Source organism: Anolis sagrei, chromosome 2, assembly GCF_037176765.1.
Source record: "Anolis sagrei isolate rAnoSag1 chromosome 2, rAnoSag1.mat, whole genome shotgun sequence".
Classification (NCBI taxonomy): domain Eukaryota; kingdom Metazoa; phylum Chordata; class Lepidosauria; order Squamata; family Dactyloidae; genus Anolis; species Anolis sagrei.
The window spans coordinates 193,596,957-193,624,525 of record NC_090022.1 but is presented as its reverse complement, the minus strand read 5'-3'; the positions used below and the strand labels follow the sequence as shown (position 1 = coordinate 193,624,525).

Here is a 27,569-nt window from a genome sequence, read left to right as displayed (position 1 = left end):
CGAGGACGATGGTCCTCCAAGTGTAGTATCCTGGCGGTGGGTCTGTAGGTGACTGTGGAGCCCAATTCTTGATCTGCATCTTCTCCCACAGTGAGGGCATTGGTTTCCAGGTGGAAGGCGGTCCCGGTCATGGTTGGTTTGACACGCTTTCCTCTTGGCACGTTTCTCTCTTTCGCCCTCCACTCGTGCCTCTTCAAATTCTGCAGCACTGCTGGTCACAGCTGATCTCCAACTTGAGCACTCAAGGGCCAGGGCTTCCCAGGGCTATAGAACTAACACAGTTTGACATGGTTTTAGCTGCAATCGATCAAGCTATGGAATAATGAGAATTGTATTTTACAAGATCTTTAGCCTTCTTTACCAAAGAGTTGGTACTTCAACAAACATTCATTTTGCCTCTGTGTCCTTTGGTCTAGGAGTATCTCAGTGCCAGCTGATCCAACCCCAGCAACACTTCCAGAACTGCCACCAAAACTCATCAGAGGCATGGGAGATACCTATGCAGTAGTGAACAAAGCCAGGCGAAGTGGAGCAGGGGCGTCTCCCAACTCTCCTCCCACTGAGGCCAAGCTCAAAGCAGAGGGACCCCTATATGCCACTGTGAAGCCAAAGAACAGCAGTGCAGGTGACATCGCCCCAACGATTGACCCCAGTGCCTTTGTGGGAATACAAGCCAGCCAATCCCTGCCAGGGAGCCCCGTAAGACGTCCACCTTCCACCGTGGTCTGCGAATATGCCCAAGTGAATTCATCAGTTTCAGGTAATGTATGAAAATACCTAGTGTCATGTGTTTATTTTAGGAATCCATATAATTCTATTACTATTGTTATTGATGTGCAAACATTAAGATATTGTATCAAAATAGGAGAGTGCTGAAAGTGACAGTACTTGCAATATGTCACATTAGGTGATGACGCCTCTCTAATTCCTAAATTCCTGGGCAAGGTCCGACTCATTGGTTGGCACAAGTTCCAGACAGTTACATCTGATAGACTATGAAACTGAGCATAATTTTAAAAAGGTAAAGGTTTCCCATTGACAAAAGTCTAGTCGTGTCCGACTCTGGAAGGTGGTGCTCATCTCCATTTCTAAGCCGAAGAGCTGGCATTGTCCGTAGATACCTCCAAGGTCATGTGGCTAGCATGATTATATGGAGCACCGTTACCTTCCCACTGAATTATCTACTCACATATACATGTTTTCAAACTGCTATGTTGACAGAAGCTGGGGATAATGGCGAAAGCTCACCCCACTCTCTGGATTCGAACTGCGAACCTTTTGGTCAGCCAGTTCAGCAGCTCAGTGGTTTAACCAGCAGTGCCATCATTACCATAGTTACCATTATTTTAAATTATTCTAAATTATTATAATTTTGATATAACTACTTATGTGCTAACAAGATTTCAGTTTTAGCTTCTTCATACACAGTAGGGGAGAAGGCACAGAGCTGGTCTAGAGCAGGGGTCCTCAAACTAAGGCCCGGGGGCCGGATACGGCCCTCCGAGATCATTTTCCCGGCCCTCGCTCAGGGTCAACCTAGGTCTGAAATGACTTGAAAGCACACAACAACAACAACAACAACAACAATCCTGTCTCATCAGCCAAAAGCAGGCCCACACTTCCCACTGAAATACTAATAAGTTGATATTTGTTAAAATTGTTCTTCATGTTAATTATTGTACATTTTAAGTGTTTTTGTACTACAAATAAGATATGTGCAGAGTGCATAGGAATTCATTCATATTCTTTTTCAAATTATAATCCAGCCCTCCAACAGTTTGAGGGATTGTGACCTGGCCCTCTGTTTAAAAAGTTTGAGGGCCCCTGGTCTAGAGGTTGCCATTTTTACTCCCAAGGGCCACTGCAGGCTTCTTTGGCTTTTTGTTCAAACTTTGGTTTCTATAGAAAATAAGATAGAAACCCATTAAAAATTATGTTAAATGAGTTTTGGTGCGGGTTTAAAAAAATTATAGTCCTCATGATGAGTCAAATATCATAATTCTGATGGTCTAATAATTTTGAAGCATAAATCTAGCAAACCATCAACAACTGCTGATGTTGTTGTTGTTGTTCATTCGTTCAGTCGTCTCCGACTCTTCGTGACCTCGTGGACCAGCCCACGCCAGAGCTCCCTGTCGGCCGTCACCACCCCCAGCTCCTTCAAGGTCAGTCCAGTCACTTCAAGGATGCCATCCATCCATCTTGCCCTAGGTCGGCCCCTCTTCCTTTTGCCTTCCACTTTCCCCAGCATTATTGTCTTCTCTAGGCTTTCCTGTCTCCTCATGATGTGGCCAAAGTACTTCAACTTTGTCTCTAGTATCCTTCCTTCCAGTGAGCAGCCAGGCTTTATTTCCTGGAGGATGGACTGGTTGGATCTTCTTGCAGTCCAAGGTACTCTCAGCACTTTCCTCCAACACCACAGCTCAAAAGCATCGATCTTCCTTCGCTCAGCCTTCCCTAAGGTCCAGCTCTCACATCCGTAGGTTACTACAGGGAATACCATGGCTTGGACTAGGCGGATCTTTGTTGCCAGTCTGATGTCTCTACTCTTTACTATTTTATCGAGACTGGACATTGCTCTCCTCCCAAGAAGTAAGCGTCTTCTGATTTCCTGGCCACAGTCTGCATCTGCAGTAATCTTTGCGCCTAGAAATACAAAGTCTGTCACGGCCTCCACATTTTCTCCCTCTATTTTCCAGTTGTCAATCATTCTTGTTGCCATAATCTTGGTTTTTTTGACGTTCAGCTGCAACCCGGCTTTTGCGCTTTCTTCTTTCACCTTGATTAGAAGGCTCCTCAGCTCCTCCTCGCTTTCGGCCATCAGAGTGGTGTCATCTGCATATCTGAGGTTGTTAATGTTTCTTCCAGCAATTTTCACCCCAGCTTTGCATTCATCAAGCCCCGCACATCGCATGATGTGTTCTGCATACAAGTTAAAAAGGTTGGGTGAGAGTATGCAGCCTTGCCGTACGCCTTTCCCAATCTTGAACCAGTCTGTTGTTCCGTGGTCAGTTCTGACTGTGGCTACTTGGTCCTTGTACAGATTCCTCAGGAGAGAGACAAGGTGGCTTGGGATGCCCATCCCACCAAGAACTTGCCACAATTTATTATGATCCACACAGTCAAAGGCTTTAGAATAGTCAATGAAGCAGAAGTAGATGTTTTTCTGAAACTCCCTGCCTTTCTCCATTATCCAGCGGATATTGGCAATCTGGTCTCTCGTTCCTCTGCCTTTTCTAAAACCAGCTTGAACATCTGGCAACTCTCGCTCCATGTGTTGCTGGAGTCTTCCTTGCAGGATCTTGAGCATTACCTTGCTGGCATGAGAAATAAGGGCCACTGTACGGAAGTTGGAGCAGTCTTTCGCATTTCCCTTTTTTGGTATGGGGATATAAGTTGATTTTTTCCAGTCTGATGGCCATTCTTGTGTTTTCCATATTTGCTGGCATATGGCATGCATCACCTTGACAGCATCATCTTTTAAGATTTTAAACAGTTCAGCTGGGATCCCGTCGTCTCCTGCTGCCTTGTTGTTAGCAATGCTTCTTAAGGCCCATTCAACCTCACTCCTCAGGATGTCTGGTTCTAATTCATTCACCACACCGTCAAAGCTATCCTCGATATTGTTATCCTTCCTATACAGATCTTCTGTATAATCTTGCCACCTTCTCTTGATCTCTTCAGCTTCTGTTAGGTCCCTGCCATCTTTGTTTCTTATCATACCAATTTTTGCCTGAAATTTACCTCCAATGTTTCTAATTTTCTGGAAGAGGTCTCTTGTCCTTCCTATTCTGTTGTCTTCTTCCACTTCCATGCATTGCTTGTTTAAAAATAGTTCCTTGTCTCTTCTGGCTAACCTCTGGAATTGTGCATTTAACTCGGCATATCTCCCCTTATCCCTGTTTCCTTTTGCTTTCCTCCCTTCTTGGGCTACTTCCAGTGTCTCAGCAGACAACCATTTTGCCTTCTTGGTTTTCTTTTTCTTTGGGACGTACTTTGTTGCCGCCTCCTGAACAATGTCGCGGACTTCTGTCCATAGTTCTTCTGGGACTCTGTTTACTAAATCTAGCCCTTCAAATCTGTTCTTCACTTCCACTGTATATTCGCTAGGAATGTTAGTGAGATCATATCTAACTGGTCTGTGTATTTTCCCTGATCTCTTTAGTTTTATTCTAAATTGAGCAATAAGAAGTTCGTGATCTGAGCTACAGTCAGCCCCAGGTCTTGTTTTCACCGACTGGATGGATGTCCGCCACCTTTGGCTGCAAAGGATGTAGTCAATCTGATTTCGGTGCTGACCATCTGGTGAAGTCCATGTATAAAGCCGTCTTTTAGGTTGTTGGAAGAGAGTGTTTGTTATACACAGCGAGTTTTCCTGGCAAAATTCTATCAGCCTGCGTCCCGCTTCATTTTGTTCTCCCAGACCATGCTTGCCTGTGATCCCAGTTGTCATTTGACTTCCCACCTTGGCATTTCCAGTCTCCTGTAATGAAAATAATGTCTCTTTTTGGTGTATTATCCAGTAGGTCCTGCAGATCCTCATAGAACTGATCTACTTCTGCTTCTTCAGCAGCTGTGGTTGGGGCGTATATTTGGATCACTGTAATGTTGAAAGGCTTTCCTTGCACTCGAATTGAGATCATTCTGTCATTTTTTGGGTTGTATCCAAGCACTGCTTTAGCGAATTTCTTATTAATTATGAAGGCTACTCCATTTCTTCTATGTTCCTCTTGTCCGCAGTAGTAGATCTGGTGGTCATCTGATGTGAAGTGGCCCATTCCAGTCCATTTCAGTTCGCTGACCCCCAGAATGTCTATCTTTAGTCTTGACATCTCACCAATAACAACATCCAATTTGCCCTGGCTCATAGATCTTACATTCCAGGTTCCTATGGTGTGTTGATCTTTAGAGCATCGGATTCGTCGTTCACCTCCAGTACCGTCGGCCGCTAGCCTTCCTTTCGGCTTTGAGCTAGCTGCGTCATCACATCTGGGGCTAGTTGAACTTATCCTCTGCTCCTCCCCAGTAGCATTTTGGCCATCTTCCGACCTGGGAGTCCCATCTTCCAATGGCATACCGACATATCTCTGGTTGTACTGGTCCATTTAGTTTTCTTGGCAAGGATACTGGGGTGGTTTGCCGTTGCCTTCCCCAGGGATCACGCTTGGTCTGACCTCTCTGCCACAACCGTCCCGTCTTGGGTGGCCCTTCACGGTTTCGCTCATGACATCATTGAGGTGCTCAAGCTCCAGCGCCACAACAAGGCGGTGACCCTTTGCTGGAGCAACTGCTGATAGAGTACAGTATTTATACCAAGCATTGTCAACATATTTTTTTAATGTATAAGCAGGTTTTTTTTTTATTGAGCACGTTTTACATATCTTTTAACATGAACTTGCTGACCGAAAGGTTGGCAGTTTGAATCTGGGGAGTGAGGTGAGCTCCCACTGTTAGCTCCAGTGTCTACCAACCTAGCAGTCCGAAAACACACAAATGTGAGTAGATCAGTAGGTACCACTTCTGCGGGAAGGTAACGGCACTTCATGCAGTCAAGCTGGCCACATGATCAAGGAGGTGACTATGGACAATGCTGGCTCTTCAGCTTTGAAAGGGAGATGAGCACCAATCCCCAGAGTCAGACACGACTAGACATAATGTCAAGGGGAAACCTTTACCTTTACCTTATGTTTTAAAATGATTTCAAATTTTATTATATGATTTTAATTGTTTGTACATTGTATATTATGTGTTTTTAAAAAATGGGAAGCTGCCTTGTTTTCCACTCTCGCAGAAAGGTGGTAGAAGTAAAATAAATAGATAAATATTTTATGAGTAAAACAAATGAAAAGAGCCACAGGGAAGCACCAAATTCTCAAGGTATCATGTCTTGATACAAGTCCACAGCCTTTCCTGGAAACAGATGTAACAAAATTTGAAAGGTTTTCTGTTCCTGGTTTGACAGTGTCATTTCCTGTTCACTTGTATGGTACTTGAAAGCAGGCAGTTATATTCCAGAAACTTCCTTTTTGTGGTTGCCACAAACTATGTTGAATTGGTTGAGACTCTATGAGCTATTCATTGAGAAACTATAGCAAAAGGTCCTGCAGGATGTCCCTCCCGAAAAAACAAAGTTTTGGCAATTTAATAAACCCTTTCCATGTTTTTATGATAGTATCAATTAGGAAATGACATTTATAACTCAGAACAAAAATTGTGTTACATGGTGTAATCTAGCCACAGTAGTCCAGATATAGGTAACCTTCCAATTAGAGTACTGTAATGTTCTTTACTTGGAGCTGTCCTTGATGACATCTTGGAAAGCATAGCTAGTGCATCAGCTTGATTGTTGACGGAAATATCATACAGACTTTCCCACTTGCAACTCCTTTCCATCTGACTTTTTTTTTTGCATGATCCCAGATACATAGATATATGATATAATAGGCAAAAAAATCATGCATTTACTGACAACAAATCTGCATTTGCAAGGCTTACTAAATAGGCTTGAACACCTTTTGCAGAGCCCACTGTAAACACTGCAGAACAGATTTGTTTAAATATCTAAAACAGTTACTAAGTGATGTTCAGAAAACTTTTGTTGCCGCCAAATTTTTCGAGACCCCAACATTGAGCTATGCGGATTCCATTTAGGATCAGGACTCACAGTTTTAATTAGCAGTGATATAGACAACATGTAAAGCAGGTCTTGAAAGAATTGCATTGGGTGCCAAATATATACAATATTTCCAATCTGGATTCAAGGTGCTTTTGATTGCATTTGAAGCCCTAAATGGCTTGGAACCTTGGCCTTTGAGGGAAGACCTCTCCCTCTATTTGGTTCCTTAACGTTTGAGCTCTGCAAGGACCAGGACTGCGAAATGCTCTTCCATGTCCCACCAGTGATATCAATATACTGTTGTTGGGACATTGGATAGGGACTTCTAAGCCATGGCACCTAGAATCATGGAGTTGGAAGTGACAACATGGGCCATCCAGTCCAACCACCTGCAATGCAGATGCACAATCAAAGCACTCCTGACAGATGGCCATCCAGCCTGTTTTAAGCCTCTAAAGAAGGAGCCTTCACCATACTCTGGGGCAGAGAGTTCCAGTGTTGAACAGCTCTTACAGTCAGGAAGTTCTTCCTAATGTTCAGGTAGAATCTCCTTTCTTGTAATTTAGGGTGGGGTATAAATATTTTAACAAATCAATCAATACATATAAATAATGTCTGATATCACCTATCTCGGTCTGTCCTGTGTATTATTAAAGCTGAGTCCATGTTGCGAGGGGTGATGCAATGTGTATGAACAGCTTAGAAAGCCCCTATCTGGATGGAATTGGTTGATTATTTGATTTATCTGTTTTTCTTTGCTCTCCAGGTGATTCCAGTTCCAGAGCCGCTTCATCCCCATCTCATTCTAATGGATTTGGGAAAAGCCTTTTGAAGAATTTGAGACCCCCGGTACATATTTTATGTTTTATGTTTCCACCAGACTTCCAAAACATAAGGTGCTAGTGAATACTGTATTTTTAACAAAAATTGTGGACTGGGAAGACAAATAATACTACCTCACAGATGTTTGGGACTGTTTTTCCTATCAGCCTTAGTCAGGATGGGCAAGGACACTGAGAGTTGTAGTCCAACATCTGATTTACTGACTAGTGGCTTGCATTTGATGCTAAAAAACTTGGATTCATTTCAAATTCTAATTCAGTTTTAGCTTTTGGTTATTCATCTTTCTCATCTGCAGATCAGATACTGGCCAATTTGCAGCGTATTGTGGATGCATTAAGTATAGCGAAGCACTTTACTAGTTAATAGCTCCAATCTAGTATTATTTCTGGAGCACAACTCACAGATTGGGCCTCTTTTAGGCAAAGGGGTATGGGAGATCAGAGGCCAAAGGGGAGATTATGTGTTTTGAATATACAGGATGTTCAAGATGCCTAAAAGCACAGGATGGCCTGACATTTAATGCTTATCTATATACAAAATAATATATGTTTATCTATGCTGGTGCCACATATGTAGAGCTTATCAGTTAGAAGGGTCAAAATGGCCAAATAGTGAGAAAAGCATGTTTTTAAGAATCTGATTGGACAATGGAGATGGGTTGAGGGTTACTCCTTGACACATTAAAAATTGTATAAAAGATAGGAAGATTGTAACAGGACAGAAAGCCAGTTCTTTGAAGACACACAGGTCTTCGGCTGTTCTGTCTATGCGTGGCCACACTGATTTTTTTTTTTTTTGCTTCACCTAAGGAGGCTGGTTGTTTGCATCTGCTCTGTGGTACCGAGAAGTTTTGGGGTTCCTAAATGTAGAAATGGTCCAGTAAACCTCATAATACTGACAGATGCCATATAAATTTTCCAGAAGATCTGTTGCGAAGGAAACTGGACATGGACTGCTGAGTACTTGCAGTTTAGTTCCTGGAAATAAAGTGGAGATGGCTCGGGAAAGGGGCAATTATATGCTGGGTCAGTGATTCCCAACATTTGGTCCTCCAGGTCTTTTGGTCTTCAGCTCCCACAATTCCTAGCAGCTGATAAGCCATGTGGGATTTCAGGGAGCTGAAGTCCAAAACACCTGGAGGGCTTCAGTTGGGAGCCACTGTCCTAGACTGACAGATCATGCTTGTCCCCATTTTAGATCCTAGAGATTAAAAGAAAGTAACACATAGGCATATTTGGGTTTTTTAAAATCAAATTCTGTTTTTCCTTCTCTGTAGGTATTCACGTCTCCTGGAAAGAAAGGTGAGAAGCCAAAAGGCTGTTCTTACACAAGGGGTCTGTCTTTTCAGCAAAATACGGTTAGGATTATGTTAGAGAAGATCTCAATAGATGAGCATTCAATCTGGATTCCAAGGTGCTTCTGGGGAACAGACAGAAGGGAGATCTCAGAACATGAGGCAGAAACTTGTGCCACTTCTGGACTTTGGCCTGTGAGATCTCATCTTGATTTGTATATCTTGATAGGAATTGATATTAATATTTAACTGATATCACAGATATCACAATGCCCTTCATTTAGAGTAGTGCGGAGGGACATATGCCATTGGAAGGAAGCTCTCTTTACTTCACCCAGGATAGCTAATGGTGAGAAGAGCAGCAGTCCAGCACACAGGTTGCCCATCCGTGATCTCCATGAACGACACTCATCTTCTCCATCATTTAGAACTATGAGTCCTCTTGGAAGCGGTTTTGTACCAGAGGTCACAATTTGGGGATGGGCGCTTTTTCATGTCCAGGTTATTAGTGTATGATCAGGACTTTTAGTTTTTTCTTTCTTTTGTGGATTAAGAAATATAGGAACCAACTTCCTCTTTGTTACTCAACAGCTCCACCATCCCCGCGAATTGTCAACACACAAGCATATGAAGATGTGAGTGACACCGCGCCAAGAGTCAGCACAAATTCTGTGGCACCATCCCCCAATGCAATGGGTGAGTTAGAGCTCAGATACTAGCACAGCCCAACGAAAACATTCTTTATGTCTTGGTTTTTAGGCCTGTTCCTGAAGTTATTTTATTTGAGGCTCTGATTCAGACAATTGCTTTGAATAGATTGCATCTTGATCTTGATCATGGTTATCATGATTTTCTATGGGTGAGCTGATTTTTTTTTTTTTGGTCGAGTCAGAAGCGACTTGAGAAACTGCAAGTCGCTTCTGGTGTGAGAGAATTGGCTGTCTGCAAGGACGTTGCCCAGGGGACGCCCGGATGTTTTGATGTTTTTATCATCCTTGTGGTATCTGTAATTGACTTGAAGACAGACAGGCCGCAGGTTCAAATCCGGGGAGAGGCGGATGAGCTCCCTCTATCAGCTCCAGCTCCTCATATGGGGACATGAGAGAAGCCTCCCACAAGGATGATAAAAACATCATATCATCCAGGCGTCCCCTGGGCAACATCCTTGCAGACGATCAATTCTTTCACACCAGGAGTCACTCCTGACACGACAAAAAAAAAAAAAAGAAGTAGTGGCAAACAAGAGAAGGTGTGCCTTTAAAAGAAGCACCTCTTCTAGGCCAAAGGCGAGAAGCATCTGACCTTCCAGATATCATTGAGACTGTCAATCCCAGCAGTCCTAGGCTGCATAGTCAACTCTGAAGAATGCTGGGAGTTGCAGTCCAGCAGCATCTGGAGGGCTACCACTCACACAGGCTTAGAGGGAGTAGGAGAGAAAAGTCAAGGAGGAAAAATAGCCTATGTGTATACAGGGATGGCTGCTGCTGGGTTGACATTCCCATTACCTTTAGGCAGGATTGCCAGATCCAGAAGTTATGGAGGGTTACTAGTGGCCCACATTTGATGCAGAGTAAAAAAAAACATAATCAAAAGAAGTGAAGAGCAGTATTGATAATAATAGAACAGATGCACGTATATCAGAAATCTGCAGAGCAGATGCCCATGAATGTATAGAAATGGCCATGAATGTATAGAAAATCAAAGGTAGCAACTGAACCAGAATCTCTCAGTTCTTGTGGGTTTTTCGGGCTATATGGCCATGTTCTAGAGGCATTTCTCCTGACGTTTCGCCTGCATCTATGGCAAGCTTCCTCAGAGGCTTGCCATAGATGCAGGCGAAACATCAGGAGAAATGCCTCTAGAACATGGCCATATAGCCCGAAAAAACCCACAAGAACTGAGTGATTCCGGCCATGAAAGCCTTCGACAATACATTGAACCAGAATCCTTGCTCTGGCCATTGTGAAAGGGGTGGCGTGGAGGGAAATCATGCTGTTCCCCTCTTTCCTGCACAGGATTCAACTTGCGCATTGGGAAGCCCAAAGGACCAAGAGAGCCTCCTGCTGAGTGGAGCCGAGTGTAGGCGGCACTTCCGATACATAGACAGACTTCTGCCGTGGAGCCATCCAGAGGGGCCCAAGCTGCTGCTGATTCACAAAACCAGCAAACTGTCCTCAAGGGCCACACACTAAAAATGAAGCAGTTGTAAGCACTATACTCCAGGATATTTCACAGCCAGAAAAGAAGAACTGCAGGGAGTAGTAGAAACTATAAACTCCTAAGGAAGACTCTGCTTTAGCAGATCTTGAGCAGTTCTGTGGTCCAGGAATGAAGCTGGATTGAAGGCCTTCAACTCCAAGAACACTTAAGCACATTACTGAAGTACTCAGGGTCTGAATTCAACAAAACATAATAGTTTCTGCAGTTGTGGTCTAACCAACAGTCATAGAACCAAGTCTAGTTCCCTCCTTTCTTTCTCTTCTCATTGTTTTTAGAAATCCCACATGGGAGACAACTAGTAGACAGATTGTTAACAGCTTTAGGACTTTTCTCAGCCTGGAGAAACATTTAAGTCCTACCAAATACACTTGTGCAATCCTCACATCTCAAGTCGACTCATCTTGGCAAATGCAAGATGAGACAAAAGCCCGTCCTTTGAATTAGTGGACAGCTTCCAGACCTTACTTTTTGTAATCTGAGTTGTCATCCAAATCTCCCTATTGAATATCTTAGGACTAGAAGCGTATTTTTCCCAAACCTAAAACTCTTGCAGGAGAAAGGAGGCAACATGCCGGGCCTCTGCTTCCTCTCAAGTTGAGATGGCCAGATCTATGGCAATTTGAAACACATTTGGTCAACACAAGAGGTGACCTTGAAATTTAATTCTTCTGAAAGAAGGAACTGGAAGGGGAAAAAACTGGAGCTAACACAAGGATTTATTGTATCAAAAGGTTTGCAAAGGTTTATCTCTCAAATATCATTGTTCCTTTATCACATATTCTCCATACAGTTACATTATGGAGAATGCTTGGGCTGGTGCAAAGATGTTAAAGGGCCCTGGGAATCCATTTCACAATATCAGTTTTAGATACCATCTATTTCCATACAGCCAAGAAATGTTGACAAACCAGAAGACCCATGAGACATGAAGGTAATTGGAGCCATTGCGTTCCACATGTTCTTGCTAGCTACAGTGAGCAAATGTTAATTCTAAGAGGTAAAAAAGGCAAATCCAAAGAGTCCTGGGAATATTGTTCAGTCAGTACATCGCCAAACCTCGATAGAGATGAGGTAAGGCCTACAAGAGGGAAACGAGGAGGCATTTGGATTCAAGTAACTACTCGGTGCTGAGGAACTTCTGCTTCTTGGCCGTGCGGGTATACGGGTGCCAGCGCCACTCCACGTCAGCCGTATTCTCCTGCTCCAAGCTTCCCAATTTGATCATATATACTGCAATAGGAAAACAAAAGCTTCAGGTAAGGACCAGGTCCTGTTCTTCACAGGTAATGCACATACACTTTGGATTGGTTAAGATCAGTGATCAAACCCAGACAATATATATTCAATTTGACAAGTAACATTTTCTTTGTGCTGCCGAATGGCTGAAATCATTGGGTGGCTGTGAGTTTTCCGGGCTGTATGGCCATGTTCCAGAAGCATTCTCTCCTGACATTTCACCCACATCTATGGCAGGCATCCTCAGCGGTTGTGAGGTCTGTTCAAAACTAGGCAAGTGGGTTTTATGTATCTGTGAAATGTCAGGGGTGGGTGAAAGAACTCAGGCAGGAAGCAGCCAGGTTTTGAAGCTGAAAGGTCGTTCAATGCTAATCAAGACAAACTGAACCACCTAAACTGGGCTCTAGAGGCCAATGGAGACTCCACCACAGACATCAGAAGAGCTGCAAGACTGAAAACAAGCCATGAGAGTAAAGACAAAGATCCACCCAGAGAAAAAGTGTACTTGCCATACATCAAGGGAACCACTGACCACATAGGGAAGCTGATGAAGAAACACAACATACAAACAATCTACAGACCCACTGAGAAAATCCAACAAATGCGACATTCAGTGAAGGACAAGAGGGATCCTCTCACCTCTGGAGAGAGGATCATGCAGTTGTGGAACATGCAGCTGTGAACAAGTCTACTTAGGGACCACCAAGCGTAGCATTGCCCAGACACGAATCAAGGAACATGAAAGACACTGCAGACCAACTCAACTAGAGAAGTCAGCCATAGAAGAGCACCTGATGAACCAACCTGGACATAGCATATTATTTGAGAACAAAGTAATGCTCCCACAACCAGCATGTCAGACTACACAAAGAAACCACTGTAATCCTCAAGCACTGTAATCAACAGAAAGGAAGAAACCATGAAAATGAACAAAATCTGGCTACCAATATTAAAAATCTCTAAAATCATAACAGTAAATAAAGAACAAAACTCAAACACAGGGGAACTCCAGACAAGAAACAATCAGGAACAGCTAATCACCTCTCAACAAAGGATTCCCCCAGGCAGGAACAAGCCACACCTTGAAAACTGCTAAGCCATTCAATGCTAACCAAGGTGGCCAATTGAAACATTCACACCTACCTCAAGCAGCCAAGAGTTCTTTCTCCCACCCTGGACTTTCCACAGACATAGAAATCCCACTTGTCTAGTTTCAACATACCTCACAACCTCTGAGGATGCCTGCCATAGATGTGGGTGAAACTTCAGGAGAGAACAGTATAATGCTATAGTACAATATAGTAATATATAATACTAATAGTGTGCTATGGTAATAATACAATATATTGTATTTACTTATTACTTGTAAGCCGCTCTGAGTCCTCTTCGGGGTGAGAAGGGCAGCATATAAATGTCGTAAATAAATAAATAAATACTTTTGGAACATGTCCATACAGTCCGCAAAACTCACAGAAACCCAATGATTTAAATGGTTTGATACAAAAGACTGAATCACTGGACATGAATCAGACTAAAAGAAAAATGTTAGAACATGTGGCATAAAGAAGGATTTCCTTCTGAAGTGAGCCTATAAAATACATATTAACAGACCCCCCCCCCCCCAAACAGGTATTTATGGAAATGGGGATGCATTGCTTTATTCAAAGGCAATTTGGAGCTGGGGGAAGAAAGTCATGCTTAGTCCCTTTTGTGTGGCATGGATGCTGACGTGACCTCAAGGACAACCAGGTTTTTTATTTCTTAAAATGTCATAAGAAAACAAAACATGTGCATTTGTTTGTGTAGAGAAAGTTAAGTGTTTTCACATTTGTACCAAATGTGCTGTGGATTGTTTGTTTGTTTGTTTTAAAACTGACTCTTTCGTGCAATTTTGGCTGAATGTCAGTCGTGAATTGTGCTTGTTTTGGTTTTAACAATAAAATATGACATTGTGAAAGAAAAAAACAGAACAAATAGCATTTTTAAAGTAAAGGTTTCTCCTTGATATGAAGTTTAGTCGTGTCCGACTCTGGGGGGTGGTGCTCATCTCCATTTCTAAGCTGAAAAGCCAGTGTTGTCTGTAGACGCCTCCAAGGTCATGTGGCCAGCATGACTGCATGGAGTGCTGTTACCTTCCTGCTGGAGCGGTACCTATTGATCTACTCATATTTACATGTTTTCGAACTGCTAGGTTGGTAGAAGCTGGGGCTAACAGCGGGAGCTCACCCTGCTCCCCGAATTTGAACCGCTGACCTTTCGGTCAGCAAGTTCAGCAGCTCTGCAGTTTAACCCGGTGTGTCACTGGGGACTCCCCTGCACTCTTTAGTTGCAGGGAAAAAAGATAGCTCCAGAAAGTTTAAGGAAAAGCCAAATTTCATTTGGATGGGAGTCCAAAGGACGATGCCAATGCTACGTACCTTCAAGTCATTTTTTTTTTATTTTAGGCAGCCCAAAGAAGGTCAATTAAAGTAGTTTTAAAGAAGGCCATGAAAAAAGAGAAAGACAGCCTTTCTCTTTTTCCTGGCTTTTTTTTTAAATTAGGAAGATTTTTCCAAGAAGCCTTCTGATGAAGAAGCATCTGATGAGGAAAAGAAGCTGCCACATTCAAATACATATTGTAATGACGGCACCCCACTGGGGAGCCAAGAACACAGCTTATTAAAGCAGATGCAAAGCTCTACACCAAAGGAAACTGAATTTAATTGCCTGTATAAATTAGGCAAATTCGGCATACACGCATAATTATTAACCATCAAGGGAGAGGGGCAAGGTGTTCTGCAGGAACCTGCAATGTGCATTGCGTCCAGAGCAATCTCTCCATTGATAGAAGGCAAGGCAAAGGGTGTTCTTGCTGGAAGAAGGACTTTATCTATTTCTCCTTCTCCTTGCTCTCTTCCACCCTATATCACCTCTCATGGGGCTTTCATAGTCAAAATACAAGAAGAAGAAAATCATCACAAACAGAACTCTCAATAAAAGCTACTGTTTTATAATCTAGAGCTCAGAATAATTAATTTTAGATGACAACTCTCAGACTTTACCAGCCTGCATGGCTGCTGGTGGGGAGAGTCTGGGATTTTTTTTAATTTATTTTTTTGCTAGACTTCCTCTTTGATAACCTATGTTCCAGAAGATGTGGCTTACTTTTTATGTCAAAAGGCAAGTTTTCCAAATGCTATCAACATTCAGAGTAGGATGGGCTGCTGAGCTTTCAGTTCGCTCTGCATTTGCTTTTTATCGTGTCAGAAGCAAATTGAGAATATACTGCAAATCGCTTATGGTGTGAGAGAATTGGCCGTCTGCAAGGACGTTGCCCAGGGAACACCTGGATGTGTTACCATCCTGTAAGAGGCTTCTCTCATGTCCCTGCATGGGAAGCTGGGGCTGACAAATGGGAACTCTCCCCATCTCACGGATTCGAACTGCTGATCTTCAGGTCAGCAGTTCAGCCGGCACAAGGGTTTAACTTCTACATTTGCTGACTTCATGGATATCACAGAAACAGAAGACGTTCCATATATATTTAGGGAACCCAACAAGAGTATGGCTTACATTTCAACTGAGGTGGTATAAACTTCCTTTTACTACCTCAAAAACCAAGTGTGTGTGGTGGGGGAGGCCATATAAAAAATATACACCCACAAATCGAAATCCCAGAAAAACCGCATATTTAGAAGTCCAGAAACCTTATTCAGGTGCTAGTTTTATTTACAAAATATTTTAATTGAAAAAAAGTTCCCTCATGTAACATCTTTCCCCCATTACTCATATTCCTGTAACACTTTCTCCAAATCTGAAACATGGTTTTACTACTCATGTTGGAGCCCCCAATGGCACAACAGGCTAAACCTTTGTGCCAGCAGGACTGCTGACCAAAAGGTTGGCGATTTGAATCCGAGCGGGGTGAGCTCCCATCTGTCAGCTCCAGCTTCTCATGCGGGGATATGACAGAAGCCTCCCAAAGGATGGTAACACATCCGGGCATCCCCTGGACAACATCCTTGCAGATGGCCAATACTCTCACACCAGAAGCGACTTGCAATTTCTCAAGTAGCTCCTGAGACATACAAAAAATTAAATAAATTAAAAGAACTACCCATGTTACAATCAGGCCTCAGTCTATGGCTGAAGCAGTATGTCTGCGACAGAAATGTTAGCAATTCACCAAATCGGGACTACAGTTACAGTCTTTTCTTTGCTGTCTAGGCCATCTGAGGTCTCACATTTCCCCAAGAAATTTCAGGAGAAGCAAAACATCTGTCCAATAAAACTCCCGTAATTCTTATCTGTAGTTACACTTATCCACATTGGGGGAAAATGGCTCTCTAGGCAATTTTGAGGTATGTTTTCCTTAAAAGTTATCATCGTGTTGGAGAAACCCAGACAATTCCTGGTTCAACCAAAAACCATTAACTCACCTGAGGACTCTAGGAATATCTAGGTCCTCTAGGACTGGAAGTCAGGTAATTTAATGGCGTTTGGTTGTAATTGGTGATTCAGGTAACTGCTGCCTGGCCAGAAATATATCCCCTGCAGAAACAGGGGTCTGATAGTACAATTATGTTCATGCTGTTGACAAAATAGCTGAGGTTGGGAGATGAGTGGCGTGACTACGGCCCTTCAAGTTTGTGGTGGAGGCAAGACTTCCTCTTTCTCAATTCATGTCGCTGTAGATGTTACTTACATTTCATTTCAAACCGCGGCCCAACTTCAGTGAGCTCCACGTTCCGGTGATCGGTTTTCTTGTAAACATGGTGCCTGCGGAGATTTTTAAAAAAGCTACGGTTAAGATAAGGTGTCGGTGCTGGGAGACACTGACAAACATCCTACAGACAAACATTTGTGGTTTCATGTGGTGCAATCTAGGAAGAGGTTTCACCACTTGAGCGAGCTGCTGACTATAAATCAGCCCCAGAAAAAGCCAAAACAGAAATGTAGACCTCTTCCTCTACCCCTTATTCGGAAAATATGGCAGAAAACTGCTTCCCACCAAAGAAATCTCTAAGACTAGAGTACATAAGTCCTAAACATCCTCCTGCTTGAAACGGCATGGAGGGCAGAGGCATCTTTTTCACTCAACTTCACTTAAAAGGCTAAATAGGCATCAGTACCGGAAAGAAATATAGTCCTCTTGGTTGGCAAAAGTGATGACTCGTTTGCTGTCCTCTTTTGGCACTGGAAACAAGTATTTCAGGATGCTGGTGACCTGAGAGAGATGGGGGGAAAGAAGAGGAAAGAGGGTTTTTTGCTTTGGTGATAGAAGATTAAATACATTTGTAGAAATCTCAAAGAAAAACAGAGTAATGCAGATCTTCTAGTATTTTGGAGGTGGCTCTGTTATCCCTCCCTCTCCTGATTAGAAGCAGATGCAAAATTTGCAAGTACATTCCAGCACACAGAATTTAAGCATATAGACAGAAATACAATGACCTAAATGAATGAATGCAGATATATAGAAACATAGCCCCTCTATGGATATCACAATCCATGGATGCTCAAGTCCTGTTATGATCAGGATGGTTAAAAAGGTGACCCTTATATAAATTAGCAAAATCAAGGTTTGCTTTTTGATCCCCCTCCCCCACCCCCAGTTGGATTTTTAAACCATAGATGATTGAATCTGCGGATATTGAAGGCTGACTGTAGATGCTTTTGTGAGCTCTGAGTCACAACACAGAATTTGGAAAAGCAAAGAATCTGAAGAATAACTGTGTTCTAATACAGTTATTCTTCAGTAAGTAAACATTAGATTAAAAATGTTGAATAAACAAAACCCTCCAACTTGCCCACCCAGAAAAAAAGGGTTTTTAATTTTCTTAGCTCCTACATAGCAATCCACTGTTTACACTTGACAAGAAGTCGGTGTTATCACCAACACCTATCTTTAATGAAATGCCATGTGAATAATGACATTATAGCTAGATGTACATTTTTAACTTTAGTTCTATCTTTATTGTGTCCATCCATGTATGAGAATTCATGAACTTGACTGCAGTCAGCACAAGCTAAGGTTCTGTTGAATAGATTTTTGTTTTTGCTGCTACAGACATAACTTCAAATCTGGTTTTATTTCTGAGCTCTTTTGTAATCCAGCCCCACCTTGTCCCACCCCAGCTAGATCCAACTATGCCTTTTGGGGAGCTCCAAGCGCACCTTACCCGCTGTCCAAGTCGGGAAGTAAAGTTGTGAAAGATGAGGTGGGGGTGGGCCTCCGACATGGTGCCGATGTCCGGGATGTCGTGGCGCATGACCACGTTGCAGAGTGTGAAGTAAGCCGTGGGGCCAAAGGGCAAATGACTGACTATAAGCCCATCTGAGAAATGAGAGAGAGTTGAAGAAGTTAGGCAAGTTGAGTCTCAATCTGGTTGGGCTGCTCACCATAGTCAAGACTCCTAGCAGTAGATCAGCCTAGCTATTAATATAATGTAATATATTTTATATACATATAATATTTATAATATAATGTAAAGGAATACAATAGTAATAATAACAATATGATATTATAATTATATATTTATATTACATGTAATATTACTAACAATATTACAATATACTGCTATAGTACAATATAGTAATATTTAATACTGATATTGTACTATGCTCATAATTAAATATAGTAATATTTAATACTGATATTGTACTATGCTCTGTCTATCTTATCTATCTATCTATCTATCTATCTTGTAAGCTGCTTTGAGTCCCCTTCGGGCGGCATATAAGGGAGAAGGGCGGCATATAAATGTTGTAAACAAATAAATAAATAATAATGAAGGTTCAACCTGTTGCGGTGAAGGAAAGTCAAGTCCTGCTATGCCTAGGGACATGGACCAAAGCCATGCCTTGGTCCATTTAACTTGATACTATCTACAATTCTTTATTTGAACAGTGAGCAAAGTGCAGCCCTCCAAATGCTATAAGGTTGCCACTCCTAGCATTTCTTACAATCCTCTGTGCAGATGAAGGCTGCTAGAAATTACAGTCCAACCATATCAGAACCATACCTGGACATACCACCTGATCTACATTATGCGTGGGAAGGCTTTGGTCCTTAAGAAGTTTTCAATGTCAACTCTAAGAAGCTCTATATAGGCAAAGGTGAGGGATTGTGGGTGCTATAGTTCAAAACACCCAGAGGGCCAAAAGTTCCCATCCCTATTCTACAATGGTTTTGAGTGTTTTCTGATCATAACTCAAAACACTGGGTATCAACTTAGGGAAAAGGTCTCTATGCACAGTTTGTGCTCTAGTGCTGAACTACAGTAGTTTTCCCTCAATCAACCCAGATCAAGCAGATTACAAGGAGTCATTATTAAAACAAAGGATGTCCACATAAATGATTGCTATAAGAAAGCAGTTCCACGTCACCCAGACATGGGATTTTGGCCCGCATAAATAGGAGTATACTATCTTGATCCAAGGAAGTCATGCAACCCCTCTCTTCTCCTCAGATCACACCTGGAATACTGTGTCCAATTCTGTCCAAAGCTGGAATGTGCCCAGAGGAGGGCGACTAAAATGGTAAAGGGTCTGGGGGACAAGCCCTATGAGGAGTGGCTTAAAGAGCTGGGCATTTTTAGCCTGCAGAAGAGAAGGCTGAGAGGAGACTTGATGAGGTCCATATATAAATATGTGAGGGGAAGTCATAGGGCGAGTAGCATGCTCTCACACTACCTCAAATCTCAGCTCACATCTCAAAGCAAAAAATAAACTGAGCAACGGCTGGGATCTCAAAAATCTCGTAAGCTGGTTCACTTGTAAGTCAAGATTTCACTGTATAGGTCAGTGGTTCTCAACCTGTGGGTATTCAGGTGTTTTGGCCTACAACTGCCAGCAATCCCAGCCAGTATACCAGCTGTTAGGATTTCTGGGACTGGAAGGCCAAAACAACTGGGGACCCACAACTAGGTAATCTTTCTATCCAAGATGGATTTCATATGTTCTATGCTTTAAGCTCACCAGAGCATCCTGCATATTTTTCTGTAGTCATGCACTCCTGGCTATGCTGCAGTCTGCCTAACAGAAATAGCAAACAATACCTAAAACATGGAGAGATGCTGAAAGGTGCAATCTGACAATACTTGGAGAGTAATACTTGCAGCCCCATTGGGGGTTGCATTCCTGTATGCTTGTTTGTCGTTATTGCTAAGGCCACACAATAAATAGGGTGTTGTTGGGTTTTTTTGCAGTTCAAAAGATTCAACTTTCGTGGTGTCCATCCTTGCCCTCCCTATTAGGAAGGGGGATCCTGCTTTTTTGGGAAATGTTTTGGCTTCTCTTCCCCCACAAAGCTTGTCCACTTCCTAATCCTAGTCAAGCCACTTACCAGGTACCCCTCGGTGCTCGTGCACAATCAGCAGGTCGGTGACCCCATTGGACTTACAGGCACGAACCAAGGCACCCATCTCGTGTCGGCCGCGGTTCATGCGCTGAGCTCCAGGGAAAACCAGCTTAATCTCCTAAAAATAGAGGAAGAAGGATGCTAGTGACACATAGTTTAAACTATGGTCACTTGACTTGGGTAACAATGCCTAAGGCGCAGTTTGGTTGAAGCATAATTCTCTAAACTGAAGGCTCTGTCCCTTAAAGTTCTTCACTTTCATCTTGAAAGTCTCCTGTTTAAAATGAAGGAGGAGAAGGATTACAGTAAGGTCCTCATATTCACAAGGTATATATTCTCAGCTAGACTGTGGTTATTTGAAACCACAAATATGACCAAATGTCATTAAATTATCTGATATCCAGTCCCAGCATAACCATAGCAACAACTATGGAAAACCCAGAAATTCCTAGAGGGATATACTCCAGGGCGACTTCATGATAACGTCCAGGGGAAGCATACTATAGAACAGGGGTCCTCAAACTATGGCCTGAGGGCCAGATACAGCCCACCAAGGTCATTTACCCAGCCCTCGCTCAGGGTCAATCTAAGTCTGAAACAACTTGAAAGCATACAACAACAACAACAACAATCCTATCTCATCAGCCAAAAGCAGGCCCACACTTTCCATTGAAATACTAATACATTTATATTAGTTAAAATTGTTCTACATTTTAATTATTGTATTGTTTTAAATGTTTTTTGCACTACAAATAAGATATGTGCAGTGTGCATAGGAATTCATTCATGCTTTTTTCAAATTATAATCTGGCCCTCCCAACAGTTTGAGGGACTGTGACCTGGCCCTTTATTTAAAAAGTTTGATGACCTCTGCTATAGAATCACAAGGAGGAGATAACAAATTGCTAGGGAAACCACTTTTTTCCTCAGGTGCAGTTATGTACGGAACTGTAGCTTTCTGGCGAAGAATTACAGATCTAAGGCATGGTCTAATTTACTGGCTTTACACAAAACCAGGAAATAAGGTCATGACAGGTGAAGTGAAACTGATGATATGGGTTCTTTGGTTCTAATTGTACTATCGGGAATTTCTGTTATTAATCCTCCAGCAATAAGCCCTGAATTCTAGCAGAAAGTGAAACCTCGAGCAGATCTCCAGGCTAGCCTCCCAAGTTATCCCAGGCATAAGTGAGTTGGCGGGAAATGGAAGGAAAATGCCATGGTCCTTCTACAGAAAATGCATGAACTCTTCCACTAAGCCACCAAATGGATGATTATAAAGAATGCTTACACAATCCCAAACACTGCCACCATTTCTTACAACTCTGTTGTTCAATACTGCTATGGGACTATTTCACATAGAGGCACTCTAGAGACAGTTGTAGTTTAACAAAGAAACAAAGTTGTTTATTTATGAGAACTTTGACAAAACGGGCACTTAAGCTTAACGATTGCAGTAATGAGTCAAAGCATGTGGTTACTTTAAAGAACAGTGCAAGGCTTAGTTTTAACAAAAACTCTCCACTTCCTCAGGAATCGATCAGTCTTCCCTCTGACTAGACCTCCTTAAACTCCAGACAGTCCTTTCCTGTGGATCTGTCTATTCTCTAGACTAGCTATTCTCCCTAATAGCTCTCTATCTATACTAACTGACCAACTCCTGGCTTCACTAACTCTTCTTCTTCAAACACTCCCAAAAACCTAACTCTTCAGACACCAGTCCCTGACTCTTCAATCATCAAACCCTAACTGAGCTGTCAGATTTTAAAACGTGTCTACTTCAAGACTTTTTTACTCTTCCCTGCAGCTAAGCTCTGCCCACTCTCTCCCAGCCAATTACACAACTTCCCACATTCCCTCTAGGTTGCTCCTAAGCTCCGCCCCCTCTAGGAACTGGGTGCCTCCTTGCACCATCTCCTTAAAATGGCTGCTGAACTTCCTGGGCCTACTTCCTAGGCTTACTTCCTGGGCTTTCCCTGGCCTAGCAAAGTAGGGAATTCATCACAATGATCCTATCCACACCTCCTACTGAAAAAGAAAGGGGGAAAATGGCTTTTGCTTACTTTGGCAAACATCTTGAGACGAGAGCTGGGGTCACGAGAAGTAGTAACCATAATGCGGGGATCCTCCACACCAGCCCAACGGTACTCATCATCCACATGGCTCGTCACTCCTGCCGTGGCAACAGAGAAGTTACAAATTCACCTTGACATACCCTCTAAACTTATTTTAAAAACAACCTGGTCCCCACCCAATGCACTTAGCTGAAATCTGTCATGACACTGAAAACAGAATTTGGGAGAAAATTATAGTCATTTAACACCCATGCATTCACACAGAGAGAAAACAAGGTACCAGAGCTCAAGATTGCCAGAAACGACTACCTCCAGCCTGAGTCAAAATAAGTAGGATATGATCAATTGTGTGGTTAATCAATGATAGAGAAAAAATAAAATTCGAATCATAGTCAGGGCATCTTTATCAGACTCTTTATGTTCCAAAGTTAACATTTAGCATTTCAAGTCAAGCTCCAGAATGATGGCTGCAGCAAGTAAGAGGAAAGAGATGTATTACCCTTTGGTGACATATGTCATGTTTGAAGGCAGATATTTTAAAAGATAGTTATGGCATTACGGTGTTTATTGTTAGATATCTTAAAAAATCAGAACTGAGGAGCAACACTAGATATGGGTTTTAATAGTTTAAGCTATGGACCGTTTCAAATGCTGTGATCACCCAAGAAAACTTTGAATTACATCTAGGATACAGTAAGTTGAAAACAGCAACAATTAAAACCCCTACCTCTTACATACTTCTTGGGTCTGCCATGTTCTAAAAATACGAATGGATGGCCAGAAGAAGTAGTAACTCTTGTACACTCATTTGAACTTTAGGAATAATCTTGGATTCATTGAGAAGGAGCTTTGAACAATTTTCTGCAGCATTCTGGTTGCCACAGTCCAAAAAAAGTATTTTTTCAAGGCTTTGCTCCAAGACCTGGATGCCTAGATTTCAGCAGTAGCTAGATATGCTTTTGCCCAAATACATCAGTTCCTGAGGGTGTCATCTGGCCACCATGACATATATCTTAGTTGCATCTTATCTGAATTCCTACAATATGTTTTTGTAGGGGGATACCTTTGAACAATGTATAGAAGGCTCAGCAACTTCAGAAAGCTCCAGTCAAGCTGCTGACCAGGTCCTGCTATTAAGGATGGTGCGAGTTTCCAACAATTTCACTCACAGTTAGACGGTTTCCTGATACAATTCAAAGTGCCTCTAATAACTATGCAAATCTCTGTTGAAGAGGCTTATCTATTCCCCTTGTTGAAGGCCATCTGCTAGCAAATAATAAATTGTTTTAAATGGGCATTTGATTTAGAGAGCTATTTTCCCATCTGCTGTTCTGTGACTTACTTTCTACTTCAATTATATTTTCTATTTTGATGCTATTGTCATTAGTTTACTATTTGGTGTATGGGGTTGATTTTGCCTTTTTTCAGTTCCTTTGCTGCCATTTTATCTTTCAGCTATGATGAGTAATTTGTGTGTGTGTGTGTCAGGAGTGACTTGAGAAACTGCAAGTCACTTCTGGTGTGAGAGAATTGGCCATCTGCAAGGATGTTGCCCAAGCACACTGGGATGTTTGATGTTTTACCATCCTGTGGGAGGCTTCTCTCATGTCCCTGCATGAGAAGCTGGAGCTGGCAGATGGAAGCTCACCCTACTCCCCAGATTCAAAGCGCTGACCTTTCAGTCAGCAGTCCTGCTGGCACAAGGTAAACCTATGATGAGTAATGGATGTAGGCTAAAAATGCCACACTCACTGGCATCATTTCCGAGTAAGTGGTTTTCAGTCTAGTCATTTTGCTGAAGCCAATCATTTACCTTCACCACCTCCATCATCAAATTCAAGCTCCTTCTGAAGCGCAAGAGCCTCCTTCCGCAGTTCTGTGGGGATGAGGCAGTTCTCTGGAAGGAAAAACGAAAGGTGAGTTAGAGGAAACAAAGAGGAGGGCAGTTGTCACTCCACTTCCCTGCCAGGGCCATCTTGACCATCATCACTGCCATCAATGATATTAGTGAGGGTTTATTAAACATTTTCCACTCACAACCCCTTTTCCAACCAATAAATATTTTTGTGACCCCAGGTATAAACATTAAACATTTGCTGATAACACACTAGAATTTGCAAGGCTTGCTAAGCAGGCTGATTTTCCTTTTTGTGTAGTACAGCGGAGGCATCTTCTGAAGAGTTCACTGTAATCACTGCACATCGTTGCTAACAGATTTGTGCAAAAGGATGGCCTTTAGAAAGCTTTTACTGTTGCCAAATTTTTCATGATCCCAAAACTGAACTAAGATTATCCCATTTGGGGCCAGGACCCACAGTTTCAGAAGTGGTGGCATAGTGTAGGCCTCCACCATTTGATGTTCAAAATGTATTTATTTATCTCACCCATCTTTTCTCCAAAGCAGGAAAAAGTAATATAATAATTACAATACAATCATATTGGCTGGGGGAAATGAGCATGTAATAAGAACAAGAGAAAAAGGCTTCCTTCTTTTCAAAGTTCTCCCTTTCTGCTTCATGACGTTAATTCCAGAGATAACTCTTTTTGGGACTGAAAAGATTCAGTCCAAATGGTGCCTCTTCCTAAATGCATTTTGGAAAATACAAGCCAGGAGTTAATACCATCTAGTGCTTTCTTGATTTTTTCCTTCTTTTCCTGGAGAGTCTTCAGTCTCTCCTCTTGGGCTTTCCGGTAGAGATACTCTCGCCTCTGGCGGGCTTCCCGGCGCAGCTATAAAAAACACAAAAGCCTGAACAAAAAGACAACAATATCTCCAATATCTCTAAGTTTCCTCAAAAAAATATTCTCAGAAGGATGGGTCTGTCCCTGAAACAGCTACCAAGAGCCTTTAAAACATATTTCTTAAATTTGAGTGCATCTAGTCTCAACTTAATTAAAATTAAGCCCGTATTCCCCACAACCCTCAAACAGATGCTACTTAATGCTAGTGGATTTACATCGAGTCAAAAGACATGACACTACTTTATGTGGATTTAACTGTGCATATGATTGTAGTAAGTTCAAATTTCAAAACAAGGGGAAAGATTGCATGTATAAGAATCCAAACCAACCCAGACACAGTTATCTGAAATATGAGTAATTGCTTTCATTCTCAGGCTACAAAGTCAGTCAATAGTAGTCATTGCTAGAATATCACTAAGAGAGCATCTGATGGAAGCTAGTCCAGTGCTGCACAAGGTGGTTGTCTGTAGACCAGTGCTGCTCCAGGAGCCATCAGCTGCCAAGGATGGATGGATGGATGGATGGAAGGAAGGGAGGGAGGGACTGTACCCAAGGGGCATAAATATGGTACTGGGCAATAGGAGCCCCTGGTGGTGCAATGGGTTAAACCTTTGTGCTAGCTGAACTGCTGACCTGAAGGTTGGCAGTTTGAATCTGGGAAATGGGGTGAGCTCCCATCTGTCAGTTCCAGCTCCCCATGTGGGACATGAGAGAAGCTTCCCACAGGATGGTAAAACATCTGGCCGATCCCTGGGCAATGTCCTTGCAGATGGCCAATTCTCTCATACCAGAAGCAACTTGCAGTTTCTCAAGTCACTCCTGACACACAAAAAAAGCAAATGTGGATGCGTGTGAAGCCCTCTACATCAGATACTGTAGTTTGAGGCTCTGCTTCAATCCACAAAATGCATTAGTCTTTAAGATGCCCTGATAATATTTCCCGCTTTATCTGCAACACACTAACTTATAACACAAGTCATTTCTGACGAATAACAACCCTACGGCAAATCTACCACTGCTTTCTTGGCAAGAAGGTTTGCCATTGCTTACCTTTGGGGCTGAGAAAGTGTGACCCGCCAAAGTCACCCAGTAGGTTTCCCAGCTTGAGCAGGGATGTGATCCCTGATCTCCAGTTTCATACAATGTCACTCAATCATCACTCAAGCTACTCCTCCATATGGGTTCTCACATAAGGCTTAAAGTCTAAGGGCCCTTCCACATAGCCATATAACCCACAATATCAAGACAGAAAATCTTGCAATATCTGTTTTGAACTGGGATATCTGAGTCCACACTGTCATATATCCCAGATCAAAGTAGAAAATGTGGGATTTTATTCAGCTGTGTGGAAGGGGCCTCTAACCCTTCTACACTGTCCTTATATCCCAGGATCTGATCCCAGATTATCTGCTTAGAACTGGATTATATGAGTCTCCATTGCCAGACAATCTGGGATAAACAGATAATCTGGGATCAGATCCTGGGATATAGGAGCAGTGTGGAAGACTCCTAAGAAATATATAGCAGCAATATACCCTTAACAGAGGGTGCATCTATACTGTACAATTAGTTCAGTTTAACAGCAGTTTCACTCAATGCTGTGGAACTATTGGAGTTGCAGTTTTACAAGTCCCTTCGCCTCCTTTGTCCAAGAATACAAATGCCTCACCAAACTACACCCCCCCCCCCAGTATTCCATAGCATTAACCTATAGTAATTAAAGTGCTGTCGAACTATATTAATTCAACAGTGTAGATAGATGACCTTCTTCTATAAAGACCCTAAGTCTCAACACTTAACCCAAAACAAATTATTTAGGAAGATGCCTTCTCTCCTCACTCAGCCCATTCATACTTAGATATATTATTTGCAAGTGCATATCCATAAACACAAATATACATATAGAGATAGAATAGATAGAATAGTTAGAATAGATAGTTTTGCTGCTTACCATGATGACTACAGGCTCTTCCTGGCTCTCCCACGTGGAATCAAGCCCCAACTCCCACGTGATACAATTTCTCATTGGCCGGAGCGTAAAGCTGTTTCCCATTGGCCAGAGCGGAAAGCCATTTGCCCACAAGAAAGATGGCGGAACGCAACAAGCCAGTGACACACATGGCGGCGGCCAAAGTCTCGCGCGAGGAGATAAAAAAGGGTTTTTCTCTTTAATAATGGAATGGAAGCGTATCGACCATTCTCGTT

At 42.4% G+C, this 27,569-nt stretch overlaps 2 protein-coding genes across 2 annotated transcripts in view; one reads left to right on the top strand and one right to left on the bottom strand.

Moving 5' to 3' along the window:
* The window catches only part of PTPN18 (protein tyrosine phosphatase non-receptor type 18), a 55,901-nt gene extending 44,070 nt beyond the window's left edge, over nucleotides 1–11,831 (top strand). The window contains exons 13-17 of the mRNA XM_067464304.1: nucleotides 417–760; nucleotides 7,383–7,465; nucleotides 8,736–8,760; nucleotides 9,345–9,449; nucleotides 10,769–11,831. Of these exons, the coding sequence (XP_067320405.1) occupies nucleotides 417–760; nucleotides 7,383–7,465; nucleotides 8,736–8,760; nucleotides 9,345–9,449; nucleotides 10,769–10,836 (625 nt within the window). The 3' untranslated portion in view covers nucleotides 10,837–11,831. The remainder of the gene's footprint in view (nucleotides 1–416; nucleotides 761–7,382; nucleotides 7,466–8,735; nucleotides 8,761–9,344; nucleotides 9,450–10,768) is intronic.
* IMP4 (IMP U3 small nucleolar ribonucleoprotein 4) lies at nucleotides 11,672–27,432 on the bottom strand. The gene is made up of 9 exons (XM_060762757.2): nucleotides 27,316–27,432; nucleotides 25,244–25,352; nucleotides 24,436–24,519; nucleotides 22,611–22,720; nucleotides 20,533–20,665; nucleotides 18,368–18,522; nucleotides 17,321–17,415; nucleotides 16,894–16,967; nucleotides 11,672–12,203 (listed from the first exon to the last, which is right to left on the bottom strand). The coding sequence occupies exons 1-9, from the start codon at nucleotides 27,415–27,417 to the stop codon at nucleotides 12,091–12,093; spliced, it is 975 nt and encodes a 324-aa protein (XP_060618740.2). The 5' UTR covers nucleotides 27,418–27,432; the 3' UTR covers nucleotides 11,672–12,090.
* Between the last annotated feature and the right edge of the window lie 137 nt (nucleotides 27,433–27,569).

Bases quoted from the DNA above. Each gene is read 5' to 3' on its own strand.
- IMP4 (XM_060762757.2), bottom strand. From the start codon at position 27,417: ATGGGAAACAGCTTTACGCTCCGGCCAATGAGAAATTGTATCACGTGG. The intron at 18,523-20,532 runs GTAAGTGGCTTG...CTCATTTCTCAG, and splicing joins CGAGCACCGAGGGGTACCTG to ATGGGCTTATAGTCAGTCAT. The intron at 16,968-17,320 runs GTACTGATGCCT...AAATCTCCGCAG, and splicing joins GAGGACTATATTTCTTTCCG to GCACCATGTTTACAAGAAAA.